Below are 12,033 nucleotides of genomic sequence, written 5' to 3'. Positions count from 1 at the left end.
AAAGAAATATAATCCCATTCAGCTTGCTAATAAAATGTTAATGCCTTTTTCTTGAAGTCTCGAAGAGCTATACAACTATAATTTTTTAAAATTATTATGTAATTCCTATATAAGAGATGGTGATATTAAGGACAAGTAATTATTTACAATTGACTGGAAAAGATTAAAAATCAGTCGGAAATTCTGTTGTTAGTATCCACTTAGGGGAATAAAAGCCCATTCATTAGACCATCAAACTTTTGTTTTGGTGGCTGGCACAATGCAGTTCACTTTCTAAAGAGTGACTAATAGTTTTGTTTGTTCCTATATCTCTGGTGTGCAAAGTCAAGGCTAGAACAGGAGCAAGAGAGCACCAGTCTCCGGCAGTGGCACCCGAGTCCAGGTTCTAAGGAAGCTCTGAAAACAATACTGTTATGAATGTGCCTTCTCCACGTTTGCTCATTCCTGCTTAAGTGGAACTTGTTCCCCAGTCATCTCTCTTTGTTCTATTTCATTTTCATTGTGTTAGTAAATAGTCATTACTCTGCTCAGTGTTTTGGATTTAAAAATACAAATATATATATCATGAGTTGAAGTATGAATCCCGAGAGATTATCTCCAACCCCTGACTAAAATCTGCATTAATTAAACATGAATGCAAAAGTAGCCTCTGCCTGCAATTCATGTGTGCTCTAAAGATGAATAAATAATCCTTACTGAGTGCTTTGAATCTCTGAAAAGAGTGAGCATAACATTGTTAGACATTTTTACACCTGCCCTCATGTTATCTAATAAGCCCATTATAGAAATTAATACAAGAAATACATAACAAAATTGTAGAATGTAGAAATATGTAAAATCCAGGATGAGCCAGAATTTACCTTGTAACTAGAATTACTTCATTTATAATCTATAACTTTACAGATGTATTTTCTCAATAGTTTTAAATAGGTTTATTTTTTCCAACCCTTGGATTTCTTCTTGCATCTTCACCATCTCTAAGCAAAATGATTCCATAGCTAACAGGCAGACATGTGAATTCTTCTTCAAACTTGTTAACACATGTTGAACAAGATGCTGATAAACCCAATCTCTAAAAGTATGAAATATCTGATATTTTGTAACTGTAAAAAATCTTAAACAGGGAAACAAATCCAAACTAACAAGTATAGACTTAATATAGGCATTAAATGCTATTGCCATTTATGATGTCTTATTTTTATGATTAAATTTATCCCAATCTGCATTTGAACTTTACACATGCAACTGAATATTTCAAAAGGACATCTGTTTATAGGTGCTTAAGAGACAATAAAGACAATGACTGTAGACTTTTCGCCTACTTGTATTCATCTTTTCTTTTGGCATTCTTCATTTGACCACATTTATTAATTTTTATATGCCCTTATTCTGCTATGGGGTACACAGTGGTAAGTGAGAGATCTACCACTCTGCCTTCAGGGATTTGCAGTCTGGTGCACCTCTGCCAATAACATTCATCAGTTGTCTTTATCAATATTTATTAATCACCTAGTGTTAGACACCGGGTGTCGAGAACACAAGGATTAACTAGGTAGGGGCTCACAGGCTAGTGAGAGAGACTGAGATAAATATTGCCAATTCTAGCAATGGGATGCATACACAAAGTGCAGCAAGACAGGAAGGGAGGGAATGAATCTCTGCACTTGGGACACCTAATGGAAGTTGCCTTCAGAGGACATTTCAGTGTGAGTAGCCCTTAAGTTAAAACAGAAGGATGTGGTCTCCCAAGCAGAGTGAATAGCCTCTTCCCGGTAGGAAAGACCAGGTTAGTCTGCTTGGCAAACCACAGTCACTTGAAGGCAACATTGGGAGAGTGGTGAAGAGATGAGTTAACGCCAGAATATAAGCATCTTAGATTTATACGAAAGAATTTGTTGTTTTCGCTGTTGCTCATGAGTGATGAAAAGAGGGAGCTGTGGATATCCAAGGTTTTTGTGCAAGATGATGACATAATTACAGAAAAAGTGATGACAAGGTAGAGGGATGAATTGGAAAGAAGAGTAACTGCGTGATAATAGCTAATGTTGATTGTATCCATACTCGGTGTTGAATTTTTCCTAAAATTTTTACTCTAAACTTATTGAATGCTCCCAACAAACATACAATTTAGGTGCTAGTATAAGCATAGGCACACACACATATTACATTCCTTTATGTGCGTGTATATGAGTGTGTGGGAGGAGGGTGTATAACGCCTATCCCCCTTGCTAAAATGTGACCTCCTCGTGAGACTCTGTTTCACTCATCTTTGAATCCCAAGCACTAGCGTAGTACTCAAAATATAGTCATACCCAGAAGATGTTTGCTGAGTAGGAGAAGGATGAAAAATGCAAAGAGGCAATGGCATTTTATAATTACAGGTCATTGGCTAAGTTATGTGCTGCACTGAGAGCTTTTAAACCAGATCTGTAAACCCTAAATATAAAATAAATAAAGTAAATTGGGCCTGGTTCCATAATTGTTCATACATGGTTGTACATGTCAACTTTAATTCTCACATGGACATGATGAACATTCCCTATTCTTGCTTCTTGGAGTTGTACTTTTGCCAACAAGACTTGTGCTAATCTTTCTACAGGAGAAAATAGGACATGTTGATTACTTCCTTGGTAATTTAGTTATTATTTTCAATTTCCTATGTGTCATTTTAAAAATAATCACTGATGTCAGTATATGGTTGGCAGCCAAAAGTCTTGTTTAATATCCCACAGGCACGACTTTTCAGAGTGAGAGATTCGGAAATTCTTTTCTCCTTAATTGTTAGCATCCTCTTTTGAGAGTTAGCAGTTAAGAGAAAGTAGATATATCTGCTAATGTGTGCAAGTTAGTAATGCTAGGAAATGGGCTGGGGCTAGGCCTAGAAAGTCGTGGATAAAGAAAGGTTGGAACGTTCATCTTGGGTTGCGATCTATCCATTCTATAAAAGAGCATTTGGATGTAACTGCACATGCTTTGAGATGTATACGCATTTCCTCTCGTCTTGTTTTTCTCCTGCTCCATTTTCAGGGTGTGAATATAAGTGGGGGCCAGCAACATCGAGTAAGCCTGGCTAGAGCTGTCTACAGTGGAGCCGACATCTACCTCCTGGATGACCCCTTGTCTGCTGTTGATGTTCACGTTGGAAAGCAGCTTTTTGAAAAAGTGATAGGGTCCTTGGGCCTTTTGAAAAACAAGGTGGACATAATTTCATTTATGCTTTCTTGTGGGACAGGGGATCTGCCTAGCACTGTGCCTAAAATTCCATTTATTTTGTTTATTTGTTTCAGCAAAGTAGTCACATTTCACATGAAAAAATGGGATGCTTAGATTGCGATTTCACAGACAAATTTCAATGTGTAAATGTTAAAGTTTCACTTACAAGTTTACTCTGGTGACAATTTATGTGATTGTTATCTCTTTGTCTAATACCATATCCTAAGGGGATTTATGTGCCATAATGAATTGTTATTGACTCAAGTGATTTTTAAAATGGTATTTTGGTGCACTGCTGTTATTAAAAATAGAATTATTTGCCGGGCATGGTGGCTCATGCCTGTAATCCCAGCACTTTGGGAGGTTGAGGCGGGTGGATCACGAGGTCAGGAGTTCAAGACCAGCCTGGCTAAGATGGTGAAGCCCCGTCTCTACTAAAAATAGAAAAATTAGCTGGGCGTGATGGTGGGTGCCTGTAATGCCAGCTACTTGGGAGGCTGAGTCAGAGAATTGCTTGAACCTGGGAGGCGGAGGTTGCAGTGAGCTGAGATCACGCCACTGCACTCCAGCCTGGGCGAGAGAGCGAGACTCCGTCTCAAAAAAAAAAAAAAAAAAAAAAGAATTATTTTATTGCTTATGTAAAGTGTAAAATTTGGTATTATGAACATAGCAATCATAGCGATTCAATTGTTTTTTAAAGGGCCAAGAAGATGAAAATTAGTATTTACCAGTACATGCCATATTTTGCAGTGTAAATTAGTTCATTTATCCCTATTTCACATATAAAGGAACTTCAGGGCTCACAATGACTTGATATAGGTTGCTCAACTTAAGAACAATAGAGATTTTTAAAAGTATGTTTGACTCCAAAATCGCATTCATTTCTTTATAATACGTGTTTATGGAATTATTAATATAGAGAACTCTGAAAAATATATGTATAAAATTATAAAATATATGTCTCAGTAAAAATAAACATCTTTATATATTGACATAAACCCAAGATTAAAAATGTCACACTTAATTGTACGTATATGTATAAAATAATATGAATGACTTAAAAATAAAGACTATGAATTACGACTTGGATTAAACACTTTTTTGTAATGGTACTGTATATTTAAAAATAAGCAAGAATGACATATATGAAATTGTTTTGAATTTGCAATTAAATTGATTCATTTCTAATGAATGAAAAAATACCTGAATGGAAGTGTTAAAAATCACATTTACAAACTATTTTCTCACCTAGCAGCATGTCATTATTCCTTGTAAGATATATGGATGCTGCCTTAAACTGGCACCTACCAAAAATCATACTCTAAAATAGTAAAGGAAAAAAAGTTACTGCAGCTTTTTTTGAAAATGCTATTTTTGTAACCTCTGAGATAAAACACTTTGTTTTTCAGACTCGTATTTTAGTGACACACAATCTCACACTTCTGCCACAAATGGATCTTATTGTTGTAATGGAAAGTGGCAGAATAGCTCAAATGGGGACATACCAGGAGCTTCTGTCTAAAACTAGAAATCTCACTAATTTGCACCAAGTCATCAGTGAAGAAGAAAAAGGTAAGGACACAATGAAAAATAAACTTAAGATACAGTATACCTACTCATTTTGAAAGTTCATTAATTGAGTAATTTCATGCTATAAATTTTCATTCATCCTGCTTAAGTCAGGGGCAGGACACCTTCCTTTCCATAGGAAAGAAGCAAATACAATGAGACACATCAGTTAAAAATCAGACTCACTGATGATTTTTAAGAAAAGTTTTAAGTTCTCCGGGGTCTATTTATTCATTTATGAAATAAGAAATTAGATTACTTATAAACTGTAGTTCAAGTCTAGAATATAATAACTCTAAACATTATATCTCCTTTTCAATTAAGAACAGGGGACATACATGTGAAATAAATAATAACTATTTTAAACATCTAGGTATAATATGGCACATTGAGGAAGAGAAACAAAAGAAAGAAATTGGGAAAGGCGAAAGGGATCAATGTTTGTTCAAGTTTTAAGAATTAACTATTTATTTAGGTTATCAATTTTTGTTACTCTAGCCCTAGAATATTAAATTAAGATGTATGGACATTAAAAAAAAAAAAAGAAAAAAAAGAAGTGGTTTGATCTTTATCCAATGTGTAAGATGCAAGAATGTTTGCTATCCAGCATTATCCTAAAGTTGGGTAATGTACCATCATCTCCTTTTACAGCTGTAGGTAGTTTGTCATGTAGAGACCATCATTTTTTTCCTGTACTTTTCTGGATCATTTTCCTATACCTTTCCAGAGCAGCACAGCAGACTAACTGTAAAACCAGCTAACTCATAATTTCAAGATAAAAGAAGAAATACAGAGCTATGTTTCATTATTTTCTACATGAACTGGTAGTATCCATTAGCTTACCTGACACTCGTCCTGGATATAAAGTCCTAAAAATGTGAAATTGCTTTATAACAAGATCAGTACAATTTATTATTTTAATGCCGTGAAATCCAAAAACAAAGTCCATTTTGCTGATGTTTCTCTTTGGGACCTAAGCTAACACACATTAGTTTTGTAGTACTGTTTTTTAAATTCCTTGTTTTTCCACCTTTCTCATATTACAAATAGTCTATTTGCAAAATTCTTTGGTGGATTGTCAGATGTGGCTGGCATCCTTAACAGAAGAGGAACTTCTTCTTTTCTTAATGTCTAGCAACTATGGAAATGATTCCTTGCCTTCTCAGAAAGGTTAAGTAATAATTTATGCTTCTTGTGTAGAAAACAGATGTCTAGGAGTGCCTCCTAGACTAGAAGAAGCATGGAATCTGTCATTTCTCTATCTCTGTCACTTAGGTAGCCTCATGCTAGGCAAATTACAGGCACTTGGTAGCTGTTTGTTAAAGAGATGAATCTGAAAGTGTATCCCCTCAGGAGTTAACAAGGTGCTATGGAATGCTATGAGCCGGTGTCTTTCTTGTGTGTGTGGCCATTTATTTTAAAGGTCACATGAAATATAGATTGTATGCCTTTAGAAAATATAGTTCCAAAAGTAGGCAGTGTGTAAGCTTTAAGCTAACTATTTAATTTGCCACGAAATATAAATTGTGTGTCTTTTGAAACCTGTGGAATTTGCTGTTGTTTAAGTACCCAGTTTTGGAAATAAAATCCCACCTTTTCTGTATTTGTATAACTTTTTTATGTACAAGTGCCCTCTACTGTAACAGAATAAAAGCAGTAATATTCTTGAAGTTGGGCTGATAGATGTTAATAGATCTATTAATAGATGTTACCAACTCACAATCAGAAATTTGCCAGAGTTAGAAAAATGTAACTTTAACTTCTTTCTAATTACCTCAATATTTCTGTCTTTTCCATGACAATCAGAAAGGTGGAAAGTAGAGAAAATTTTTATGCCAGAAATAGAATGTGTTATTAAAAATGAATATTCTGGAATTTTGATTTTTTGAATGCTGGATAAAAAATGCATAAAGACTTATACTCACAATAAAAACTAGATAGCTAGATCAAGAGAGAATCTGTAAAAGGTTAGCTCTATAGAGGATGATTTCCTTAGCCACTGCAGGGAGCAAGACAAAAACGGATCTTGGTATCACACACTACATTAAATAATAGCTTACATCCAGCATGATGTTCCTGCAATGCTGCCTCCTAAACCTGGGCCAACCGAACCTGGCCCTGTACTTCATTCTTTAGTCAGTTCTCACTCTAGCCTTCCCTGCATGGCTCTCTGGCTAGGAGTGTCTTCCCCACTTCCCACTTCTTGACCATTCTAGGAACTCAGGTCCCAGAATTCTCTGCTCAAATAATGGAAGCTTGCTCCTGGGACCTGAGCTATCATTCCTCAGGTTTGTTCTTTCACGGACAGACTGCCCTGCTGGCTTGCATCATTCTTTGGCCTGAGGATGTTTGCTCTTGCGGGTGGGAGAGTGGGCAGAGTCTGGACATGTCAGCTGAGGTATCTGCAAATGTACAGAACTTCTGAGAGTGCAAAGTGGAGCTTGGGAGGGGGAGAAGAGGAGCAAAGGCCTTGGCTGAGACTGACTCATCAAGGACTGCCATGTCCCCCAGAGGAAGTCTCAGGAATCCAGACATTCTCATCTGATCCTCGCCTTCTAGGTGGCTTGGAAGGTGTATTTGTCAGAGAAAGCGATAGAACTTGAGTCTTTTAGTTCCATCAGTGACTTTTAAATAATTGGAAATGCAACATGTGAGCCTTTATTGCACTCTTGCTCTGGTTCCACAGATTTTAGGTACAGGTCTGTCCCTGTGGGGAATTTCTTTCTGTTATTTGCATAAATATCAAGGGAAATCAGATTCTGTTTGAGTACGCTTTTGTTGAGATTTAGGGGAAAGAAATTACCTGGCAGAGAGTAGGATGTAAGAGGTGTGATCACTCTGTGATCTTCCATTTATTTATTATAATTCACCCTTTTTGATCTTGAGTCTGTTCAAAAATTCCTTTAAAAGGTATACAATTCTTCAGTTTCAAAATTCTAGTTAATTTATGTGTCACTACAATGGGAGTGCAGTAGGCGCACCTCATCCACAAAGGATGTTTCCAAGACCCCCAGTGGTTGAATGAAACTTTGGAGAGTACCTAACTCTGTATATACTATGCTTGTTAAAATTATGTATATACTTATGATAAAGCTCAGGTTATAAACTAGGCACAGTAAGAGATTAACAACAATAACTAATAATAAAATAGACCAAGATGCCAGCATTACTACTCATGTACTTTGGGGTCATCATGAAGAAAAATAAGAGTTCCTTGAACACAAGCACTTTAATACCATGACAGTTGATCGGATAACCTAAGCTCTCAAGTGACCAGTGCATGGGGAGCATCCACAGAGCATGTATGTGCTAGACAAAGAGATGCTGCACTTGCCAGACAGGACAGAGCAGAACGGTGAAATATTTCATCAGGCCACTCAGAATAGCAAGTAATTTAAAACTTATGAATTGTTTATTTCTGGAGTTTTTCGTTTAATATTTTTGGACCACGGTTGACCGCGGGTAGCTGAAACCGCAGGAAGCAAAATTGCAGGTAAGGGGGAACTAGTGTATAAGCCAGCACAACATTGTGGAATAAACAGTGGACCTATTGTTAGAAATCCTGGAATCTAGTTCTCTCACTGAATAACCACATCAGTCTTCATCAAACGACTTAATTCTTGTGGTTCTTCCCGTTTGGGAAATACAGTGCTTCAGCTCACTTTGCTTTTCCTAGTGGCAGACATGGAACTGAACAATGTACATTATTATCTCTCCCCTGCCCCTCCAGCTGCTTATTACTCATTTCTTTTTCTTTCCTATCATTCTTACTCTCACTGCTGAAGTCAATAACAGGTAGCTTAGAAAGTCAATGGTAAAAAGTACTCTTTGCAGTGTAATTTGGGTTTGGATATATCACATCTCTAAGATTCCATCTAGCTCTAAAAAATCTAAGAGTCTTGCCTTATGGAAATGTTATATAAGATAATAAATCAGAGGTGAGAAATGGGTTTATGAAGAAAAGTATAACAAAGCTAAAGATAAATTTTACATATTTACAGATTTAGGTTAGGCTAATTCTTACACAAACTAATTATACTGATGATAGCTTGTACATCATGGATCGTAACGATGTCAATATATTCATAAGTTTTACATTTACTTAATCCTCCTCCAAAACTCCAGAGGCTGCCATGGTCCTCATTTTGGAGATTTCTAAGGTCTCTTCTACAAAGTCTCTGCTTTTTCTGTGTCGTTTGATGAAGACTGATATGGTTATTCAGTGAGAGAACTAGATTCCGGGATTCCTAACAATAGGTCCACTGTTTATTCCACAATGTTGTGCTGACTTATACACTAGTTCCCCCTTACCTGCAATTTTGCTTCCTGCGGTTTCAGCTACCCGCGGTCGACCGTGGTCCAAAAATATTAAATGAAAAACTCCAGAAATAAACAATTCATAAGCAAGACACAGAGATTAGGTGTCTTGCTCAAATTAAGACAGAAGGTAAGTGACAGAATTTGAATCCCATGCTACTGCTGTTTCATGTCAGAGAACAACTAAGCCCTTAAACATTGTATCAAGTGTGTAGGAACAAGTACATTGACTTAGTACTGACTTCCTGCAAAAAGGAAAGTGGAAAGAGGGAGTGGCTCACTCTCATTTACTGATGCTTGCTTCTTCCCCAATACTTGCTCTCCTCCCTTGCCCTGTCTTAAACAATTCAGGGTTTCAGGCAAGCCACTTACCCTTTCTGAGTTTTATGTTTTTCTCCTGCAAAATATAGTTAAATTTACCTATTCTCTTATCTTTCAGGTCATTTGTGAGCTCAATTTATATAATGCCTGTAAAAGTAGTTTATAAATTGAAAATAAATAAATTTAAATATTATTATTAAAGGCTATAAAGATGAGACTGTGCCTTAGAGGGACAGACTGAAACATCTTCAAACTGCATTTGCATTCTTTGAGCCATGGAATCCCCATGTTTCATAGAGATGTTTGAGGTCAATCAGTTTCTTCCATTACGGGCTAGATGATTCCTTCTAGAAAAAAGAAAGCATAGAATTCATAGAAGAGACCTTAGAAATCTCCAAATTCAATTCTTTCTGTTTAGAGATGAGAAATCTAAAATTCAAAGAGTTCAAGTATCAGACTGTGAATAAAGACAAAAATCTGTCTAGCACTGAGGTATTTATCATCAAATTCACTGGCCCATTTACCATCAAATTCACTAGCCCATTTACCATCAAATTCATTAAGGTTATTTGAACCTCAGTAGCTGATAGTTCTTGGTGTATGACCTTGGTTTGTGTTTCCTGCGTAAGAGCTCAGTGCCTCAGTCTTTTTATCCCTAAAATAAGGATAATAACTATAGTACCTTTCTCATAGGGGTAGTTTTGAAAATTAAAAGAGATACAAAGCCCTTAAGGCAATGCCTGTCACATAGGATGCTATTATCACTGTTAGTGACACTTGCAAGACAATGACAGCTTTGGGGAATTTGCCATTGTGTTTTCTTACTAATCTTCACGAGAATCACATTTGTATAAAGGCTGCATGAAATTATGATTCTTTTAAAGGCTAGAGTGGTTTTCCTCTTGGGAAATATTTAGCCCTTCTCTGGAAGATCTGAAATAAGTTAGCAGCCCTCTCAGAGGGACACTGAGAGAGTTAGCATTCCTTTCTCTGAGAAAAAAAAATAATTTCTCTGTGGGTTTTCTCAACAAGAAATCTCAGTTTTACTACGATATTACAGAACATTTTAGGACAAGCTGAAATAATGGAGAAAATACTAGGGCTCCCAGTAAACCTATGGATCTAGAACTTAAAAACCTCTCCAATTTGTGTAATCCTCCATTATACTTCTCTCTATTTTGTTTATTGTTGGCTTATAATTGTGGATATAAAAACACGGACTGTCTTTCTCTCCAGCTCATGCTCTAAAGCGAGTCAGTGCAGTCAACTCCAGAACTAGACCAAAAGACAAAATCCTGGAACAAAAACCTAGGTGAGTATCAGGAAATGCCAGGCTCACTGGGATTATGGACTGATTAATTACTTTTTTATAGCATTTGAACACATCCTATAAGATCCATACATTATGCTGGATATAAAATGTACTTAGTGGTTTCCAATTCTAAACTACAAGTTAGATGGATGTGTCTAAATTTTTAAGTGAGATGGATGAGACTTAGTTTTGGAAACATATGTTCGTTAGATTCCTCGCTATTTCTAGCCAAATTCTAGTGGTAGAAATTTAATCTGATTGCCAAAAACATCCCCATCCCATAGCATTCATAGACTCTACAGATGAGAATGTGAAAAATAGGCTTTGGACATAAACATTTCATGATGGATTGGGATGATTATCAAGACAGGATATGTGACCTGGACATACAGACTCGGTATAGGACCTGAAGAACCTGCCTAGAAAAATAAGAGAAAGAAAGAGAGAGGAAAGAGAGGAAAGAGAAAGAAAGAAAAGAAAGAAAGAAAGAAAGAAAGAAAGAAAGAAAGAAAGAAAGAAAGAAAGAAAGAAAGAAAGAAAGAAAGAAAGAAAAAAGAGAGAGAGAGGAAAGAGAGGAAAGAGAAAGAAAGAAAGAAAGAAAAGAGAGAGAGAGAAAAGAGAGAGAGAGAGAAAGAAGAAGACGAAGACGAAGATGAAGAAGAAGAAGAAGAAGAAGAAGAAGAAGAAGAAGAAAGGAAGGAAGGAGTAGAAAAGAGGGCAGGAAGGAAGAGGGGAGGGAGACAGAATAAAAAGGGTAAAACTTTGGTCCTGATTGGATTTTGTTATATTATGCTTTTTTTTTTTAAGTGACTAAAATGAATAATGATTGAAGCAAATTAATCTAATCAGTTTTTTCCCCAATGTTTCTTCCCTCAGTTGCCTAAACAGAAAACCAAAAGACAATAGGAAATAATAGGAATAAACAGCTTATAGGTTGGGTCTGGTGGCTCAGGCCTGTAATCCCAGCACTTTGGGAGGCTGAGGCAGGTGGATTACCTGAGGTCAGGAATTCAACACCAGCCTGACCAACATGGTGAAATCCCGTCTCTACTAAAATACAAAAATTAGCCAGGCATAGTGGCATGTGCCTGTAATCCAACCTATTTGGGAGGCTGAGGTAGGAGAATCGCTTGAACCTGGGAGACAGTGAGCTGAGATCGTGCCACTGCACTCCAGCCTGGGTGACAGAGTAAGATTCTGTCTCAAAAAAAAAAAAAAAAAAAAAAAAAAGAGAGAGAGATTATAAAATAAGTGCCTAGATCTTGTAATTGCTAAAATTGAGCGTTGTGACAGATTAAAGG

At 36.5% G+C, this 12,033-nt stretch overlaps 1 protein-coding gene across 1 annotated transcript in view; it reads left to right on the top strand.

The window, feature by feature from the left end:
* LOC112621141 (multidrug resistance-associated protein 1-like) overlaps positions 1-12,033 on the top strand; it is a 91,619-nt gene that overhangs the window by 42,282 nt on the left and 37,304 nt on the right. Inside the window, exons 14-16 of the mRNA XM_025380369.1 lie at positions 3,028-3,195; positions 4,623-4,785; positions 10,657-10,732. Coding sequence (XP_025236154.1) covers positions 3,028-3,195; positions 4,623-4,785; positions 10,657-10,732 — 407 coding nt within the window. The remainder of the gene's footprint in view (positions 1-3,027; positions 3,196-4,622; positions 4,786-10,656; positions 10,733-12,033) is intronic.

This window comes from Theropithecus gelada, chromosome 3 (assembly GCF_003255815.1).
Source record: "Theropithecus gelada isolate Dixy chromosome 3, Tgel_1.0, whole genome shotgun sequence".
In the NCBI taxonomy this organism is placed as follows: Eukaryota; Metazoa; Chordata; class Mammalia; order Primates; family Cercopithecidae; genus Theropithecus; species Theropithecus gelada.
The sequence above is the reverse complement of the archived record's forward strand: the minus strand, read 5'-3'. Positions and strand labels throughout refer to the sequence as shown.